The sequence below is a fragment of the Lissotriton helveticus genome, chromosome 4_1, assembly GCF_964261635.1.
Source record: "Lissotriton helveticus chromosome 4_1, aLisHel1.1, whole genome shotgun sequence".
Classification (NCBI taxonomy): domain Eukaryota; kingdom Metazoa; phylum Chordata; class Amphibia; order Caudata; family Salamandridae; genus Lissotriton; species Lissotriton helveticus.
This window is the reverse complement of record NC_136063.1, coordinates 1,651,255,183-1,651,276,564: the sequence shown is the minus strand read 5'-3', so window position 1 is coordinate 1,651,276,564 and position 21,382 is coordinate 1,651,255,183. Positions and strand designations below refer to the sequence as shown.

At 46.0% G+C, this 21,382-nt stretch overlaps 1 protein-coding gene across 4 annotated transcripts in view; it reads left to right on the top strand.

The window, feature by feature from the left end:
* The first annotated feature begins 12,110 nt into the window (after positions 1-12,110).
* Positions 12,111-21,382, top strand: part of PDCD6IP (programmed cell death 6 interacting protein) — a 369,384-nt gene continuing 360,112 nt past the window's right edge. Inside the window, exon 1 of one of the 4 annotated variants that reach the window (XM_078688299.1) lies at positions 12,111-12,561. In XM_078688299.1, coding sequence (XP_078544425.1) covers positions 12,353-12,561 — 209 coding nt within the window. In that variant the 5' untranslated portion in view covers positions 12,111-12,352. The remainder of the gene's footprint in view (positions 12,562-21,382) is intronic. The other 3 variants (XM_078688297.1, XM_078688300.1, XM_078688298.1) reach the window with 3 other exon arrangements.

Sequence of the window (21,382 nt, the reverse complement as noted above, 5' to 3'; positions counted from 1 at the left end):
TGAAAACCTCCAATATCCATTACCACATGCATGCGGATGATACCCAACTATACCTAAAAATATCAGCGCCGGATGACATCAGCCTACTCAACACAACTTTACAAAAAACCCACATCTGGCTGACAAAAAAACACCTTATACTCCATGCACTCAAAACAGACTTTCCCCTAAACTCCCCACCACAAGGACATGGTGACAGTAAACTGGATGAAACACTTAACAATCTTCAAATGCACAGCTCACATTATCGATTCCACAAGATCACTGGAAGAATACTCAACAAGAATCTCAACATGAGGGAACATATCAGCACAGCCACCAGAGGAGCCAACTTTCGTATGAGCATTCTCAGAAACCTAAAACTCTTCCTCAATGACAACGACCTAAAAACAGCCGTTCAAGCTCTAGTTATACCCAGAATAGACTATGGGAATACAACCCTATGTGGCTTGCCGAGATCCAGTCAGGCTCCTTTAAGAGCCTCACTCAACGCGGCTGCAAGGCTGGTCACTGGCTCCAAAAAGAACAACCACATCACCGCTGATCTAAATGGACTGAATTGGCTCCCTTATGAGGCAAGAGCACAGCTAAATATTGTATGCATGACACACAAAGTCCGGCACTTCAACACACCAAAGTATCTAGCCAATAAACTGGAATTATCAGGCAACAGCAGAACTTTGAGAAGCACTGACAGCCTGCTAAAGAAACCGCAAAAATTTAGGAAAAAGAAAACCTACACACACCTTCTCTGGCCTAGCACCTAGGATCTGGAATGACCTGCCCCAGGCAATCAGAATGAACTCCTTAACAAAAGAAGTCAAACTACTTCTAATGAATAAAACGCTCTCTTGATTCCAGCCCTGTTGCGAGGTGATACCAACCAGAAGCTACTCACCTACCAGGATGCGTGATGAACTCTTAAGCGAGAATACCTAACACACTCCTGACCTTCAACGAGAACCCACAACATATACGGATCTTCTGTTAGCTACTCATTTCTATGTGACTAGCGCTCAACTTTTCTTTTGATGTAACTTTTGTAAAGCGCTCCGATACCCTCATCAGGTCTAGTCCGTGCTATATAAAACTTTATAAATAAATAAATACCTTACAGTGCTTAACAAGCATGGGCATATCCAATAGGTCTCGCCTTTGTTACCTTATAAGTGTTTAGTTATGCAGCACAATATCCTTGGTGCAACAACATCAACTGTTGCATGGCTAAACACTTATAAGGTTTCAAAGGCTAGACATATTGGCTATGCCAATGCTTGTTATTACAAGAGGCTGACAAAAATATTTTTTTTAAAGTTTTAAAAAACCTTTATTAGAGGCAAGATTTATTGACCACAGCATGGTGCTACATCCCTGGACGGGCCGGCATCGCAGAGCACTGTTTTTCAAAGCATGATAGATGGGGGGAGAGAGTACACAGCAAGCCGCCTACAACCACTTCGGGCCGGCCGTGTCAGGTGGGACAAGTTCTTGTTCAAGTTATTGTGGCTTATTCATAAAGACTCATGCAGTACACCTTCTATGACATAGATGGCAGTGATATCAAAGAACAAAATCAAAAACAAATTCATCCCAACCAACAACTCTGAGGCCATATCTTACAAGAGACAGGGGCAGATTCCATATGGTTACAACGGACATACATCATATACCTTAACTCTGTTCAGAAATTACATAGATACAGTATTCGAGGTACGTGGTGGGACATCCGTGCGTAAATAGATCAGCAAGGGTTCCCAAATATCCTCTCTAACGGCGAGATATAATTTAGTGACAGGTTTGTGTCGAGTGGAACTGGTGAGTAAAACATGAAATGCAAGGGATTCTGGAAGCTCTATGGGAAACGTTGGATACTAGGCACATGCTGCTTGTCTAAGTCTGTGTATCGAGAATGTGAATAATAGCGTCTGATGCTGAATGTAAGCTGTGTCAGCAGATGTTAAGAAAGAGCCTTTGGGGTACAGATCCTTCATTTTATCAATACCTGCCTGAGCCAGTAAATTCATGGCCCCCTTTTCATGTGTCACCGACAGGCCCTCGTGATAGGCAATAGGCAGTAGCGGAGAGTACAATGGTAGTTTCCCAGCCAGGCTGCGATTGTCGTGTTAATAGTGTTGAACGTAGCATGGTGGGCGAACCTGTTCTTATGTGTTATAACGGAGGTTAATGGAATGGGGTGCGCGTCCCAGTGTTCTATTGCAACATGTGGGGTAAAATTGTGATCAGTAAACCAAAAATGCGCCTATTGTGCATGCGCACATAGATAGTAGACATAGAGATCGGGCACCCCAAATCCTCCATGCTTGTAATCTAAGGTTAGTGTGCACCAGCTTACACAAGCCTGCTTTACACCCCAAATCAGGCGGATCAGTGATGATCACAGCATTTTAAAAAAGGGCTGTGAAAGGGGGATCTGTATGTTGTTGAAAAGATATAGGAATTTAGGCAATACCACCATTTTTATTAATGCAATGCGGTCGGAGAGTGAAAGCGGCAATCAAACCCATCTATCAATCTGTTGCTCTAACAAATTGACAGCAGTGCTGTAATTCTCACAAATGACTCTTTCGGAAACGCAATGTACCCAGATCCCCAGATATTTAACTGAGTCCTGCGCCCATTCAAGAGGAAATTCCAGCTCATGCAGGTGTGTGGCTTCAGTCAGTGGTAGCATCACCGACTTAGACCAGTTGATGTGTAACCCGGAAAATCTGGCAAAGCGTATGTACTCCCGCAGCATTGACGACAGATGTATATGGGGCTCACGAATAAAAAGCAACATATCATCCGCATACAGTGAGATGATGAGGGGACGGTGATGCAGATTAAGAGCCGCGTGTTTGTGATGTTGCCTTATGAGACATGCCAACGGTTCTAACTTTAATGCAAACAGGAGGGGCGACAGGGGGCACCCCTGCCTGGTGCCTCTGGTGATGAGAAAGGGATCCAATGTGTACCCACCCACCCGGACTCACGCTGAGGGATGTGCATACAGGAGCCGCATCCAGTTGTCAAAAATGGGGAGAAAAACCCATCCGCTGGAGAATGAAGAATAGATAACCCCATTCAATGGAATCAAATGCTTTAGCAGCATCAAGCATGACAGCTGCCGTTGGGAGATCATGAGAAAGAGTGTGAAAGAGGGCAAACAGAGTGCGAAGATTGTGTGAGGTGGAGCGCGTAGATATAAACCCATACTGATCGGGTAAGACCAAATTTTGCATGAGGGGCTGGAGACGAGTAGCAATTATCTTGGCCAATATTTTGGCATCTGTGTTTATGAGCGACGAAGTGCGATATGAATCGCAAGTGTCGGGTGATTGGTCTTTTTTTAATAGGGTGATGAGGAGTGCCTCTTGGAGGGAAGGAGGGAGCACGCCTGAATCGTGGGCCTCTGTGTACATTTCTCAGCATCTGCTAATTTAGCATGTTCAAGAATAGGTTTTTTGATGGATGCTAAGTTTGCATCGCATGGTGCGCGCTCATAATCTCGTTCAAGGCTGGACAGTGCGGTTTCCATTTTGGTAATTTGTCCCCTCAAGTCCTTTAAAATACCAGCGGATGTGCTGATACAGTCACCTCGAATGATAGTTTAAACCACTCCCACAGAACCCCGGCGCTATCAACAGATCCCTTGTTCTGATCAAAATATTGGACAATGGCTTTGCGAGTAGTTTCCAAGTAAAGGGGGTCAGCAGTGCCTCAGTGCGGAGATGCCATGTGAAGGCCCGAGGATCCTGCTGAGGTATGTTAATAGTAAGGCGAACAGGACAACGATCTGAGAGTGTACGCGGTAGATGCTCCACCCCTACCGCCCAGCCCGCTACCTCCTCACCCACCAACCAATAGTCGAGACGAGACCAGCTGCCATAAGCTGTGGAAATGTGTGTGCCCTCTCGTGTCTCCTTATGTCTGTGACGCCATATATCCAGCAATCCAAATTCCACCATCCCACTGGCGATCACACTCGCAGCCCCTCCTTACCACTAGACTTATCCCTACTGGGATCCAGATGAGTGTTAAGATCTCCGCCCCCCCCCCCCAAAGAATCACAGCATCTGGCCAGTTGCGCAGTACCGCGAGGAGGCGCTTGAAGAATCCAGGGTCATCTATGTTAGGACCGTATGAATTCACAATGGTGAGCAGCTTGCCTGCCAACATCCTGTGTACCAGGGCATACCGTCCTTCGGAGTCAAGATGCGTGTGATGTACTGTGAAAGGAAGGCCGTACTTAACCAATGTGAGAACTCCCCGGCTATAGGAGGAATAGGAGGAGGCCAGACGGTATCCAGCCCAGCGAGCCCCAGCCAATGTGTCTTATGGTGCATGAGATGAGTTTCCTGTAGGAGGGCAATGTTAATGTTATGACGTTCTAAATGAGCTATCACTTGTCGAATTGTTTTGGGCAAAATGAACCCCCGCACGTTCCATGTGAGGCAAGAGAGTGTCAAACTATTACTGCGCCTTGCAAGAGTAACTCATGCGGAATAAGGAATCTGCCTAAGTCCAATATATGAACAAAGGCGCATAAGCAACACCCAGCTGGATAGCAATAATAGGTAGCCACAGAAACAAACCCCAAAACAGTCCCCTCCCCCTCCTCACCCCCCACCCACTTTAGCAACGCCAACTCGCCAAAGCCATCCCACAACCCCAAATACAGATCCCAAGTGCAGCACCAGGGAAAGAACCATTTGTGGGGAACACCCACATAGGGGGACGCCAGAGCACAAACTCCCTCCCGGTGTAGTTAGGAGGTGGCCGAACCATCTTACAGAGTCCCTCCCGATCCCCGCAAACACATATCAGAGGACCACAAACGGGGAATCCCCCCCAACCATTAGCAAAATAAAACATTGTAGGATATCAGGAAATCAAAGAGTGAAAGATCGGTGAGCAATGATAATACTCATGACCCCTCCCATATATTCTTCCAAACTAGGCTGATGTATTATGGAGTCAACCCAGGCCACCTGCGAATTAACCACGTTCAGTATCTTCATCGTTATCTGCATGTCTGGGGGAGCGGTTTTAGCGGGAGACAGATTTGGCAAAGTCCATTGCTGATTTTGGGCATGTGAAGAATGTATACTTCCCATTGACCTCCACACGTAGCCTCACAGGGTAGAGCATGGCATATGGTATGTGCGCGGCCAGCAGCAATTTCTTGGCGGGTTGATATTCCCTGTGCACTTCTTGCACCGCCATGGTGAAGTCATGAACAATGGTACTCTTCTCCCTCGCAAGAGGGAGCAAAGTATCACGGTCTCTATATTTCAAAAGGCGGGCAATTATGGGGCAAGGTGGAACGCCCGGAGGCGGACGTGCTGCCAAGGAGCGATGTGCCCGCTCTACAATAAGGACCTGAGACAATTGTTCCTCTGCAAAGATGTCTCGCAGAAGTTTCTCAACAAAGGTCTCCAGGCGGCCCGTGTTGGTAGATTCCGGAAGGCCCGTAAAATGAGCAGCTACACAGGATTTAAGGTTTTTGGTGCGAATGTTTCTACGGTGTTCAGTGAGACGAGTCTTAATCTTTCTTTCAGTCTTTCCCACGTAGGGAAAACCACAGAGGAATTTGAGGAGGTATACCACGTTGGTGGTATCACATCTGGCATTAACTTTAAGATTTATAGGTGTTCCTTGTGTGGGATGTTGTATGGTGGTACCCTTGATTATGCTGTTACAATTGCCAACGTTGTGTTTCCATTTACTGTTTCCGTTCAGATTTGTGATCCCTTCCTGGACTCCATTTTTAGTTCCTGATTTATGCCCCATTTTCTCTTTTCTCATTATATTTGTACTGTTGCTCCTCTCACTGTAGTCCCATTCCACCCCTCTTTGTCAGGCCCCAGGGCGATTTTTCCCTAAACTCTTTTTTCCACTTCCTTATCACTATTTTTTCACTCCATTTCCCACCCCTTTTTAGGTCTCGCCTATTCCATTCCGCAGGAATGAATATGCGAGTCTAATGCCGCTGAACCACCGCTAAACCAAGACTTAAACCCAAGGCTCTCAAAAAGCGGATTTCCAACAGTTCACAAGAATCGCGTGACCACAAGCACGCGCATTTCCCCACATGAAAGGCATTAGCCTCCCTCCCACAGGCTTCCACAGCGTGCGCTCGGCCGGCCTCTGCCAGTTCTCCTTCCCTAATTATTCACTTCACTTTTCACGCATTTCTACTCCCCCCAGCCCATGTAGACACCTCCTGCCTTGAAGGCACACATCAAAGGCATCAGCCTCCCACAGGCTTCCCTCCCACAGGCTTCCCTCCCCGCCCCCCGCCTGCACTCCCCAACTAGGCTCCCATTACTTGTTTTTTTTCCACTGGCCTTTAATTCAGTTTCCCTGTCTGCACTCACTTGCTGGCAACTGACTCCATATAACAAATGTTTCCGAACTTCAGCCAATGCATTTAAATGCATCTTTTTGCGGGAGATCTCCTGTCTACATTTCTTTGTTTCTCAGATACTTTTACTATTTATTTGAGCCTTTAAGTAACTTCTCTGCCTTCACACATTTCTTTGCGTCTTCGCATTAGACTCCATTTAACTAATCTATGCATATTTTGTCCTCGCATATGAAAAAATCTTTTTGTGGAAGCACACACGGCTACATTTGTTTGATTATACTATACTTGTATTATTTCATGGGACATTTATTTAACTTAACATGACTGCACAAATTTTGTTTGCGTACTTTTGCTTATTTTCGCTGTTTGACCAGCAATGTATTACATGTAAATTTGTTAATAAAAGACAACAGGAGCATTATTTTCTGGTTACATGTACGCATCCCCCATGCGAGGCGCTTTCAATCAAATGGCAAACATAGCAGTTGTTTTACTTGTAGTTCAGCTTTTCACTCAGTGACAAGAGAGTTAAAAGGGCTCAACAGCCTTGTCTCTGCTGCTGGTTTTGAAAGCAACAGCATGGTCTTAAACAACCATTTGCAATGCAATTGGTCTTGCATTTATGCGAGTTTAAGCTATTGCCATTGTAAATGACTATCTTTTATTTATGTTTTATAAACCAAAATAAAAGGCATAGCCATTTACAATGCCAATAGCTCAAACTCGCATTACTGCGAGATCTATTGCATTGCAAATGCTTGTTCCACTTTTTTATTGTTCCATCTCTGGTATATTCATCAACCCCCCGTAGTTTCGTTTTATCTCGACGTTTATTGTGTTTCCTCACTATTGTTCTGTTCCACTTTCATATTATTGCATTTCCTCACTAACCTTTTTTCACCCCATTGACCACCCCATTTTACCTTTTTACTGTCCTATCTCTTATGTTTAGTTTCATCAACCCCCCGTAGTTTGGTTTTATTCCGATGTTTATTGCGTTTCCTCTTCAATATTCCGTTCCACTTTCATATGATTCCACTTTCGTTTGCCCCGTTCCATTTTTGCTTTTCCTCGCTCTCGTTTTTTTTTGGGTTTGTTTTCCCCTTTTCTGGTTCCACTTAGGTGTACCCGACACCTCGTTTATTTTTTGTCCTCTATTTCCATTCTTTTCTTTCTATTCTCATAACTTTATTTTCACTCTCCCGAGCAATCATTACCTGTTCAAGCACCAGTCCTCTTTCTAAGACTATGAGCAGTGTGTTCATAACGCCGCTCGAGTTCCTGGCGTTTACACTGCCTGACGCTTTCTCTGCTATGGTGGCCATTACTCTTTCACCTGCGTTCTTTGGGAGTTCCTTTAACCGCTTCGCAATTTTTATTGCTTCTGTTGTTCACCCGCGGTTTCAGAAGAAAGCGCACGGTATATAATTCTTGGGATTTTTTCTGTGGTATCTTTGGCACGTTTTAAACTGCAGCACGCCGCACGTATAATTCGGAATACTTTAGCTCACCGTTATCTTAGTTTATTCACATAATTTTCAGGTCACAGTTTATACTTTTCGACATGCACGCTCTTGCTGCTTAATCTTTCTCACAGCACATTACCATTTGTTCTCGATATACTTTTCGGTACGCACGTTCTCATGCTCTTGTTGTTCAATCTTTTTCACAAAAATCACCGTTTGTTCCCCATCGCTACATGTAGCACTTATGCTTATTCCTATTTGACCATTTCACTCCTGTGTCTGACACAATCTTTTGTCTTTATTATTTCGAGTCACCACCACAAGGAGTTTCCTATTTTTCCTCACTTCCTTTCTCTCTCTTTTTTTGCTCCTGCATAGCGATACACACATTGTTTTTTCTGATTCTCTTTATAGAAATTTCCCCCTGACAAAGAGCATCCGCTCAAAATGCATTGGGGTTGCATTGGTTACTGAGTTTACGGATACACCTTTTTGGATATCTGTTACCATTTTGGACAGTTTCAGTTTGGATAAAATGTACATAATTGGATTGGTTCTACATATGACGGAATATGATATGAATACCAGTTCAAAATAAATCTCCTTCCAAATGGAATACGCCTATTGATTACCCATCTATTACTATTGACACAGCGATTTCATCGCGCCCGGTGAATTCGAGATTTTAATCTTACACTGCGTAAGGTTTCTTCAGCATGTCCACTTTTTACGACATATGGTCCATACGAAGATTAAGATGATCAATCTTATCATCGATGGATTGCAAGCTGGCCTGCACCGCAAGTAGAGTTTTATCAAAATTGGTAAGATGGTCACTTGGCAGGTCAGCCTCTGAGTCCGATGCTGTATGCTGAGGAGCTCTGCCAGTTTTCAGGGGCTCGAAGGTTAGACGCGGCTGGCTGCGCTCACTCTTCCCCAGGTTTTTGCTTGCAGGGGTAGCAACACTGCAGGTCACACAGTGCCGCAGTTATAAAACAGTCCGCCTCACAGCAGAGATTGGGGGTAGGGTAGCAATGGGGGTTTCCTCGTTGTCAACCAGGCTAACCTGTCCATGCACAGCCCAAAGAGTTTAACTATAACGCAGCACAGAGGTTATTCCCTGCAGTAGCACTTATAATGGATGACGCAGAAGGTCCAAAAGACGCAGTTCGGGTCTCGCAGCGCTGCGGGGTGAGGACATTGCCGCGTCCAGCGAGGGGAGGAACATCTGCACCAAGAGACTTCAGAAGCAAGTCACCGGGGAGGCTTTCACTGTTCATAAACCAGGGCAGGGTGAAGATTTGGCCCAACTGTAGCATCATCACAGTTGTGCAGGGCGCCGTGAGAGACCCCTGAACACAAGATGACGGACCGATGTCCCCATGGGACCCCCACAGCAGGAACACAGATGAGCACTCTGGCCGCCCTTCGGCACAAGACACCGGGTGCAGAAATAATGGCCTTCAAACAATGACAGGAGTGCGGGGGGGGGCTCACCGACGCAGACAGTTAGATCCGCAGTGTGAACAACTGCACTCGATGGTCGTCTGCCAGGACCCTCCGGCTGCGAGGGTGCACGCTGCAGCCGATCAGACAGGCCACTGGAAATTGACTTGCGCAGCAGCACCCGGCAACAAAGCATGACCCCAGCGTCAAAGGTACAGGCCCGTATCAGCCCAGCAGCCAGCCACAATGCCAAAGGGTGCCGCCCAGCCCCCTACGTGGACTCGGCATCCGCAGTCACACAAATGGCTACCTGGAGGTAGCGCAGCCTCCCCAATCACCCTGCTGAGCAATCAGAGAGCGCCCGGTAACTCCTCCAGGCTCGGCGTAGCGCCTACCTAGCACTCGGACCGACGAGCCAGGCACACACCCCCCAGCACTCACCGCCCGCCATGAGGCCCGGCCCCGTCCTACCTCACTCAGCTGGTCCGTGCACGTCTGGGGTCGCCACGTTGCCAGAGGCCGATCCGGAACTTTTCAGCCTGTAATTCGTGCTGCAGTGACGATCCGGTCCACAGCGCCCAAGCAGGTCAGTCGGCAGATCACGCTGGTATCATTTTTGGCATTTTCATCACGGTGCGAGGTGGGATGGCAAGGATAACTGGCGGATTGTTATTGCGGCCGGCGGAATAGCTCTAAAGAGCGGCCATGTTGCTTTGCGCACTCTAGCACCCCCTCGAGGCTGACAAAAATATAAAAAGTTGCCTCTAGGAAAGACGTAAATGGGGTACTTAGATCCAGTACATTTTACTCCATCTATGGCCGCAAGGATTCTGGCAGGGCGTGTAGGACCAAGCTAGAAGTACCAGGCGGATATCTCCAAATAACATTCAAGCATGTCACTTCGTCTAGTAACAAGGACAGGGCTACATCATTTCAAATATGATGACTGGAGTGGAGAATGCCAGATTTCCATTGGGCACTATGATGATAGCCATTTCACTGAAACGCTCCACCCAGCACTGATGAGGACAAGATATTTTTCTTCGAAAGTGCAAGTACAAAACAGATTGTATTATCAGTTTAACACTCGCTTACTGATGTTACACTATGACTCACTCGCACGAGCGGTTCCACTAAAGTTAAAGCTAAAAAGGCAGCATTTACCACTAAGAAAAATGTTTTGAATAATTACAGAAGTAGAAAGACCACGAAAAATTCCACACGTTGTCGGATTACAGCTCTATAATACACACAAAAGAAAGGCAAAGCTCTGGCATTTGTAGCGTGCTACGCATTTTATGCTTTTGTTTGCAACCATACAAAACAAGTACGAGTGGTGCAAGGTTGAGAGAGAGGGGGAGCAGGAGGTGAGCCCACGTGTGGTGTGCGTGCGTGCTTGGGAGAGCAGTCTGCTCATTTTCAAGTACTGCACTCGTGCTTGTGGCGCACCGCTACTCGCTCCCGCAAGGTGGATGCCACCACAAGCATGGGTGTGTGCTTGAAAATGAACTGAGCAACGGCTAAAGGCCCTCATATGCAGCGCATTTGCGCTGCGTAGGCAGGGCTCGAGTCGGGGTACCACGAGGGTGGACGGCGCCCCCCCATTTATTTTACCGGGTTTTTACTGGGTGGGCACCGCCCCCCTGCCCAAAAGCTGGACTTCACTCTTTGGCCTCTCTGGATAGAGATCAAAGCTCATTCTGAGCGTCTGCCTACCTGTATTCACTGAGGGGGGATTAAACACGGGCACCTGCAGCCCCCGTGAGGCAGGGTGCACACCACCTTTCATCTAAAGGCATATGAATACCCATGAGATTCCTGTTGTGATGTACTTCCGGTGACAGCGTCCCCCCACTTCTTTTTTTCCGACTTGTGCCCTGTGCGTAGGCGAGACCTATAAAAGGGTGATGTGCAGCCTGATGTGCAATATAAAAAAAATAATTTATCACGTTGATTTGTTTCTTGGCTTAATTGTAAAGATATGGCTGTATATATCTAGGGTGACCAGAGTTTCAAAACTAAAAACAGGGACAAGCCGGACATGTACGTAGGACTAACGGGTGATAATGAAGATGGAATGGGCATATAAGAGCTCTCACTCACTCATTCTCTTGTGGCAGTGACCTTCAAACATTCTAAAACCTGTCCTGAAGGTTGCATTTCAAAACATTTTTTTCAGACTAACCTCTGCTACTTTTACAGATGTACAGAAACAGATATATTTAACCTACTTTTGCCTACAGAGTATAGATGGTACCTTGAGAGGTAAAGGGTATCATGAACCTTGATTTTCCAGAATAATGATGGCTAGCACAGACTCGTTCCGAAGGTTTTAGGCTCTAGTTAGATTACAGAGTTAATTTACAAGAAGACATAATTTTAAAGCATAAACTGTGCTCGCAGCCCCTTCTGCAAAGAGACTAATCACTTAAGATGTTTCTGACTTTAAAGGCATCTGTGGAAGCGAGGGCATATTCGAACGTTTGAATGTTGCTCTAAACATCATTCAAACCTCCCCTCAATAACCGGGACGTATTTAAAAGTGTGAAAATCATTGGGACGTCGAGACAAACCTCCAAACACCGGGACTGCCCGAGAAACTTCGGGACGAGCGACAACCCTACATATTTCCTAAGACGGACTAAAGCAGCGCTTTTCCCGTGTGACACATAGAAGCAAAACCTCCGGTCGCTCTTGCCCCGTCTTCTTCCGAGTGTGTGCGACGAAAGCAGGGCACCACGCCCAGAGAATGGGTAAGGTGAGGCAGAAGCCGCAGGTGCCTGAGTCATTCTTACCCTGACGTCACGGAAGTCAACAAGGGCTAGACCGCCCTTCTCTGGAACGTGATACTGTTGGGCAGTAGCCATGTTGGTATGGGGAACTGAACTAAGCGGCAGACGTTCTACACTAAGAAAGAGTTTCTACGCATGCGTCTTGGATTCTCGGTTCCAAGCGATCGTCCTACCCGGAAGTGCGAGTCTGGGCTCGGTTCCTTACCCTGCAGTCTCTGCTCCCGGTTCTCGTGTGAGCCTGTGATCATTGCGGCGCCCAGCAGACTTCAGCCGCTACTATGGCCACCTTCATTTCGGTGCCGTTGAAGAAGACCTCAGAGGTGGACCTGGCAAAGCCTCTCTGCAAGTTTATCCAGGTGACCTACTCGGGGGCCGGTGACGAGCAGGCCGAGTATTGCCGTGCTGCTGAGGAGCTCAACAAGCTCCGCAAGAGTGCTACCGGGCGCCCGCTGGACAAGCACGAGAGCAGCCTGGAGACCGTGCTCAGGTGGGGCTTGACGGCATCTGCTGCTATATGGAGGGCGCCTTCCATAGGCCAAATCTAACTATTTCGGGTGGGCGACAAAGTGTTTTGTAGTTGTAGAGTTCTGGCAGCATAATGTTCCAGCAGTTCTGCCTATCAAATTTATAATGATAATTATTTCCCTCCTGTAGGCTCTCCGATAGCAGCTTTGAATTACAGTGCATCTGAATGTGGTGGTAGACCACCGCTTTACGTGGTCTCTTTTTTTGTCCAACTTTAAATGAGTGATGGATTCTCCAAATGATTATATTTGGGGAGTTGTTCCCCTTAATTAATGTATAATGTATAATTAATGTATAACGTTGAGTGCTATTGGCCAGCCAATACCAGATTGATTCTACACTACTTTGTTTATCATCCCCACTTTACATTTACCTATAGTGGCTTTGAGTTGGGTCTGTAGTTGTTACATATCTGGTGATGGTTTTTAAACATGTATGTATTATGCATTGTTGTAATGAATTGTCAGTATCAGTTTACACGTTTGATTTTATTCCTTAATTGTAATTTAGCACACGCCCCACTAGAAAAACACAGTATATCCCAGCTTCTAACACCAATCACACTTTCTCGCCCTTAAGCTGCTGGCATGTGCAATATTTATCACTTAGTCACAGTTGTTGGGAAAGTCTTATGTTGGCACACACTCTAAACTGGTGTTTATGCATTTCTTGACTGTGCTGTAACTCTCCCCAAGTGTTAAAGGGAGACAAACTTTTTCCAATGTTTGAGGATAAAACCTACTTTCAGAACACACAACCTACATTCTTATGGAGCACCTTGGATGTGAATACAGCATTGCATTGCTCCATGATGCACAAGGTTAAGTGGGAACAGATCTCTCTGTGGTGTTTGCCTACTCAAAAATGGAATGGGAATCTTGAGTCGTGATGGTAATGTTTGTCTACTAGTTCCTCATATGGAGTTTGTACATGGTTCACCAGATGTTAGTCAGAAAACAATATGCTTTCTAAAGCAATGACGTTAACATTGAGAAAATAATAGAAATTAGTCATATTGGAGCCAGTAACCAGAACTGACTTGTAAATGAAAACTCTTGTATTTGCTTCACGTAGGAATTACCTAAAAGTAGGCAGTATGAAAACTATCCTGATTTCAAGTATTTCTTGACAACTGTGAATAAATAATAATACATTGTTTTTATTACTGTGGTTAACATTTATATTCCCTCCAGTTCTATTAAGGATAAACATCAAGCTCAGCAATTTACTATGAGCATAAAGACCGTAATCAATGACTTATCATCAAACTTGTTCTGTTAGCAGAAGAATTTAATGTCAACTTGTTTGTGGATAGTATAAACATGGGGTATGACATGGAGGATGATCTCTTTTTATATTCCACAGCACATTGTTAGGAAAACCAATACTTCTTATAGGGGAAAACACATTCATAACACGTTGTGGAACTTGGGTTTTTGTAAACTAAATGGAAGAACAATTGCTGACCAACTAGCAGCATACACTTTAAAGTCATCTGGCAACAACACAATTATTGACTATACGTTGATTTGTGTGTCCGATTTTCATGTATGTTCTTATTTTCAAATCACTGGAAGACCAGAGAGTGACTGTGATCGACAAAGTATCTGCTTAAATATGGAAGTCAGTTTGTTCACCATGGCTAGGCACAACGATGAGCATAATGAGATGATAATGCGAAGAATAGGTTAGAATAATAACTTCAGTGTGTTTAAAAAATATCTGGGCAGAAAACAAAGTTGTGGAAGCAATGAAAGTGATATTTCTGTCACTGGTGTGTTTATTGGGAATCTTTAAGGAATAACATATTTGCACTTGTATCCACTGCAGTTAATCCCACAAATAAAAAGGTTTGTAAATATAATTGCACAGACAGCCCGATTCGTAATGGAAAAAGGCAATCTTTTGGAGAGCTGACGAAGCTGTGTACATAAGATCACTAAAGCAGGAGTATAAAAAGATGGTTAAACAAATTGGTTAGCCCTTAAGACAGCAATTAATGTGGGAAATAATCATAAATTCAGGTCCATAACATCGACAGGCTTGCAACAACATAATCATAAGGTGGAATATCTTAACCTGTGCGACAAATAGAAAGCCTTTATAATGTCTTTATAGGGTTAAAGACCGATCCATACCGTGCCCTTTCCATTGATAAGGATTTTGAGCCCTACATTAGCATGCTGAAAGGGGTAGATCTTCTAACAAGAATGGTCGAGAATCCCGGACCGCTGTCCCCAATAGCATACCAACAGAGGTAAATTAATCAGACCTAGAAAATTGAAGTAGTGTTTTGTAATTATTTTTTAATCAAAAAATATGTCATGTGTTACCAACCTGGAAAGGTTCTTAACTACAGCCAATTTACAAAAAAAGGACTGAAATGTGAATCAAGTAGTTTTTGGCTTGTTGCCTTGTTAGATGCAGGTGACAAATTATTTGCTAAACACCATCAGTCCTTCCTATCATCCTGGGCCGAAGAGGGGATAATATCCTGATCAATCGAACTGGTTTTAGACTAAACTGTTCCATCATTAATAATATACTGTTTTTATCTACTTTAGTTTACAGTACATTATCCTTAAAACAAACTAATTGTTGTTTGTTTTGTGGATTGTTCTGCAACATTTGATATTGTCTGAAGATCTAAGCGCTGGGTAAAGCTATTGAAACTGGGTATTGACATAGCCATTTAAAATTTGCTAATAGAACCCCATACAGACACTTGGGTACAAGTCAAATTAACAAAGGTGCAAGGATTAACACCTAAAAGTAAGACCTACAACGGCTCAAACAGGGCTGTACCCTGTCACCTACACTGTTTGCGTTTTATATTGCTGACCCCCCGTATTCTTAAAAAGTATGGTGACCCACCTAATTCTGGTTACAGGACAATCTCACATCTAATATATGCTTTCGATCAAGGCCAACAATGGCTTACAGAGGCAGTTAAAACAGTTAGGAGAGTTTTGCTCTGCGAAAGGTCTTCTTATTAATTACAGCACAGCAGTAATAATGTAATTTGGAAAATCATAACCTAGGTTTAAATGGCGAGTGGAGAAAGAAATAGAACAAGTCATTGAATAGGTTTATCTATGTATATCCTTTGATTTAAATCTGACGTGGTTGTCAAATGTAGACTAGATTAGGAATAGACTGACTTCAACAGCCAGAGGGATTACACATTTTCAACATCTGTGTGGGGGAGGAGCTAAGGGCCCTGTACCAACTGTCGTTGTCTTGTTCTTTTATATGGTGCTGTAGTTTTTAACGAACAAAAGATGGAGGTGTTAAATTCCATGTTTATTAAAATTATTCGGAAAACTTTCAAGTTAAGATCTTCTACCACACATGCCTTGATAAGACTGGAATTTGAATTGACGTAGTTAGCTGCTTTAAATTATAGTAATATAGTTATTTATCTGTGTGACTGTGAGAATGCACCACTGCCTAGTTTAAAGGGCCTCATGCTGCAACAGCCAGTGAAAATAGATGGTAAAACATTTCCTATATGGTATCTGCCAGCCAAGAGTTTGTTTGGAATCGGAGTTCTGCTGGTCAATCTGTGATAAAGTAAGAAAACTGTAGAGGGGAGGGGCATTTGGGTGGATCCTCGTCCATTTGATAACGCTGAATAGTGTGTAGTAGATCTTTCTGTCCTGTTGCTGCTCCTTATTATTCCCTCCTTCATGGTAGATGTGTTGTCAGTTCATGCCTCCAAATCCTGCTTATTTTCTTTAATTTCTTGTAGAAAATATGTTTTACATTTAGTATGCGCCTTGTCCGGCTCAGTGGTGTTGGGTTCATCATTGATTCATCCTCTTTAAAAAATAAAAATTAAAAAATTTCCCATACTGAAGTGATGGCATTTGTATCATGTTAAGATTCTGGAGCAAAGGTTTCTGATGCTGATACTCTGTGTATTCCGGGCAGTTAAATTTACTTGATCCAGTATTTGGTGGGGTATAGTTTGCATCTTATAACATGTATCAATAAGTAATGAAGCAAGAATGTTCACCTTCTCAGTTTACTTAACTGCTGTGTTCAAGGTGACACCTTACACACCCAGGAATGGACAGGCAGTGAATCAGGTTCATAGTATGGATGTCTCTAATCTTTGAGTCCCATAACGTTATTTCTATATGTATGTCACATAAAAAAGAATAAAGCTAGCACCATGCATTCTTTTGAACATGATCAGAACAAAATAAAAATAGTAACACATTTCCTGATTTTAAAGATGTAGTTGGGGTTTGTGTCTACATATAATATAGGTTTACTGGCTCATATATGTGTGACAATTGATCTGCTGTAGTTTCTAACTGTATTGAGCGCAAATGTCCTAAGCAGTCAGGCTCACTAGGAATTTCAGCCTACTATTTTCAGGTCCACTCTGACCGCTAGTGTGAGAAAGTGCCCTCTTTCTTGCATGCTATGCCCCCACTTTTTGCTGAATTGCTGATGTACTTTGACTGAGTGCGCCCTGGGCTCCTGCCAATCAGCTACCCAGGGCCTGTGTTCCTTCCCTAAAACTGCATTGAAGCCTAAACCCTATTGGCATCTCTGGCCACATGTCAGCCCATGGTAAATGGTACCCGTGGTACCCAGGGCACTGTGACCAGAGAAGGCCCCTTAGGGCTGCAGCACTTATTGTGCCACCCTTAGAGGCCCTGTGCCCTGACACACACACACACACTGTCATGGCAGGCTGCGTGTCTTTGTGCAGAACAAAACAAAGAGTTGAGATGGCACACATCCCTCTGCCATGTCCACAAAACACTGCCTGGCATACATCAGTCACCCCTCTAGCTAGGTGCCCTATGACATTGGTGAGGGTTCAGGTGCATGAGCTCTGTACCCCTACAGTAACCATGTCCATTCCTATGCACTGTAAGTGAAGTGCTGCCATTAAGAGTATATGGTGCTGGGAGGTTGTCATTACGAACTCCACAGCACCATAATGGCTACACTGAAGACTGAGAAGTTTGGTATCAAACTTCTCCGGACATTAAACCCACACTGATGCCAGTGTGGGATTTAATGTAAAATGCACAACAGAGGGCATCTTATAGATGCCCCCTGAAACTCGACCAACTCCCAGTGAACTGACTGAGTGGCTGTTGAGGCTGCCACCCCCAAACATGTTTCTGTACACCTGGGTCGAGAGCTTGTGGCTGTCAGGGGCCTGAAACCATGCACAACCTGGGACAAGGTGCCAAGCCTCCTCCCCCAGGATGGGCAGGGTTCACGAAGGAGAAGCTTCAAAGGCATACCGTCTTTGTGAGCCTCTCCAGACCACTTGCTGTACTCAGCAACTGGTCCCCACTGGTTCTACCCCCCACTTTGTGCGGGAGACCCTGCGGGAAAAACAAAGTGAGGAAGAGAGGTGTGCCCACCTCTGGCAACTCCACCCCTAGGATGGGGAGGCGAGGTGAAGCACAGCCTCGAGTCCCTGCCATCTTGAGGATGGGGGGGACCCAGCCAACCAGGGACAGGCTCCTGCCTCCCTCCCACTGGAGAGTGGCAGAATAGGGGGTGTACCCACCCCAGGTAAGGGACCCATTGGTCCCTGACATTTACCTGCCTGTAACGTCCCTAAACCTTCCTCTCTCAGATCCAGCAACAACAAGAAAAGGACAAGAAGCCGTGTAGAGCTAACAAGAGGACGACGCCCACTGACTTGGCTCCAGCCCTACAGGCCTGTCTCCCCTCGAACCTGCTCCTGCAAAATCCCGGCGTGTCCAGCGGCCAGCAACCTCACAAACCCCGGAGTCACCTGCCTGCATTCACTTCCAAGCTGTTTCTCCCGCGAACACCGGATGTGTTTGAACTGCAGCTCCTGGTGCCAACCAGGAACCGCGAATCCAGCACACTCTGCACCCGCCGAGCCTGGCCCGCGTTTGACTGAGCAAACACCAGAAGGAGGTCTCCCCGGCGATCCTGACCCGAGATCCGGCGACCCCTGACCTGCCTCAAGCCTCCAGACAACACATGCAGCCTCAATCCAGAGGGCCCCCCATACAGCGACCAAAGCGGGTAAGAAAATCCGATGTCCAAAGGCACCTCTGCACCCTACGCCGCACAGCCTTCTGTGCCCAACCCAGCGGTGCCTAACCATCCCTCTACATCCCAACTTACTCCTCGAAGTGGTGATCACTCCTGGAAGATCCTCATTCCAGAGCCTGCGGTGTTTCATTGTCCCGGAGAATTCCCAATTGAAATCAACAGGGCGCCAGACCTCAAAACAGCACCCTGCACCTGGTTGCCCTAGCGCCGCTGAGGGTGCCCTTTTGGTGCTAACTTGGTCCCCAACGTGCCTTGACCTTAATTTAGGAGCTGAGCCCTATCAGCTTTGCTCCCACAACCCTGTGGCCTGCTTGCCAGCCGCCACTAACCGGATTCCCCCTATCCCTATGGATAACATTCGGCCTCAACACACTGCACCCGGCCGCCCGAATGCCGCTGAGGGTGCAACAACAGTGCATCACTGACCCTGGGAGACACCTGAGTCTAGCCCCAGAACCCTAACTCAAAAGACTGATTACTTACCTTGAAACCGATAACTCATTTTTTCCTCTTAGGATAACATTGACACTTTTTCTCCCAAAAAGTTTCTAAGTGTCGACTTTTGAAAACTGCAAATATTCCTTAAAAATCTGCCAAATAACCAAAACACATTTTCTCAACTGTGAATCCAGGATCCAACACTGAGTAAGAAAAAGTAACAATAACCTAACTTACCTGCTAAGTGAATTTCCGCCCATGGGATAACATTGGTGATTTTATGTGAAAAAGTTTCTAAGCGTCAACTTTTGAAATAAAATAATATTCCTTAAAAATCGTTCCTTTAACCAAAACACATTTATTCACCTGTTTTCAGGAAATGTCCCAGGACTAAATCCAGTCCTGTGTTAGAAAAAGTAATCTGTGAAAAGTAATTAACTGCATTTTACTTAAAAGCCCATTCAATTGAATATTATATATCTGCAATGTGTTGCAAACTGCTTTCTTAAAACTGTAACCAAAACCAGTACAAGTTACACTGCTATTTTGAACTGTGTTCATACAAGTAATTTACTACTGAAAAGTATTTTTATGCTTACCTGCACCAGGCTTTCTTGGTTCTAGAAATAAAACAATATATTTTTTTATACAAAACAATTGGCCTATAGTTCATTTCTTGAGTGCGTGAGACCATTTGCTGACTGAGTGTGTACATCAAATGCTGTACACTGTCCTCTGATACTGCCTTACTGCTTGACCAAGCTACCACTTTAGAGAGTAAGGTTCTATCTAACTTTAGCCTCTGCCAAACCTCTGGAGACCCATGGACTCTATACACACTGTACCTCACTTTGGTGCAGTATATATAGAGCCAGTTTCTTACAGCTAGGTACACTTGATCTTTTTAGGTCTCCGCCTAGCGAAGGCTGCGCTTGCGCAGTCTCGCTGGGGAGAACTGATGTTTTCCAGAGTGGGGCTTGAACCCGCCCCTCTTCTCCATTGGCTGGCTTCCTAAACGGAGGCCAGCCATTGGAGGTGAGGGGCGTCACTCTGTTTAAGCCCCGTCTTTTTGGGATTTGGGGGGGTGTTTTTTTAGGTTCTTTCTCTGTTCTCTCTGTCCTCTTCCCATTGGCTGGAATTTTACATTCCAGCCAATGGGAAGAGGAGAGAATGAAAAACACGCCCACCAATCCGAAAATGTCGGGGCTTTTCGGAGAGCCATTTCTGCTGGACAGCCGCCGGAAGAAGTAGAGAAGCTGCCGAGTCTTTTGCCCCAGCCGGTGAGTGCTTGCTTTTCTGCCCCCTGTTCCTTGTTGTGCTCGCTTTTCTGCCCCCCACCCCTCTGTTGCATCGTTGTGCTCGCTTTTCTGCCCCCTACCCCCCTGTTGCCTCGTTGTGCTTGCTTTTCTGCCCCCACACCCCCTGTTCCTCATTGTGCTCGCTTTTCTGCCCCCCCACCCCCTGTTCCTCGTTGTGCTCGCTTTTCTGCCGCCCTCCCCCGTGATCTTCGTTGTGCTCGCTTTTATGCCCCCATCCCCTTTTGCCTCGTTGTGCTTGCTTTTCTACCCCACCCCCTGTTGCCTCGCTGTGCTCGCTTTTCTGACGCCCTCCCCCCTGTTCCTCATTGTGCTCGCTTTTCTGCCCCTCTCCCCCTGATATTCGTTGTGCTCGCTTTTCTGCCCCCACCCCGTTCCTCATTGTGCTCGCTTTCCTGGCCCCCCACCCCCCTGTTCCTCGTTGTGCTCGCTTTTCTGCACCCCCCACCCCCCTGTTGCCTTGTGGTGCTCGCGTTTCTGCCCCCCACCCCCCTGTTGCCTCGTTGTGCTCACTTTTCTGCCCCCCACCCCCTGTTGCCTCGTTGTGCCCACTTTTCTGCCCCCACCCACTGTTGCCTCGTTGTGCTCGCTTTTCTGCCCCCCTCCCCTCTGATCCTCGTTGTGCTCGCTTTTCTGCCCCAAACCACCTGTTGCCTATTTGTGCTCGCTTTTCTGCCCCCCACCCCCCTGTTCCTCGTTGTGCTCGCTTTTCTGGCCCCCGACCCCCCCTGTTGCCTCGTTGTGCTCGCTTTTCTGCCCCCCCTGTTCCTCGTTGTGTGTGGTGGGCTCTGTGTGTGTGGTGGGCTCTGTGTGTGTGTGGTGGGCTCTGTGTGTGTGTGGTGGGCTCTGTGTGTGTGTGGTGGGCTCTGTGTGTGTGTGGTGGGCTCTGTGTGTGTGTGGTGGGCTCTGTGTGTGTGTGGTGGGCTCTGTGTGTGTGTGGTGGGCTCTGTGTGTGTGGTGGGC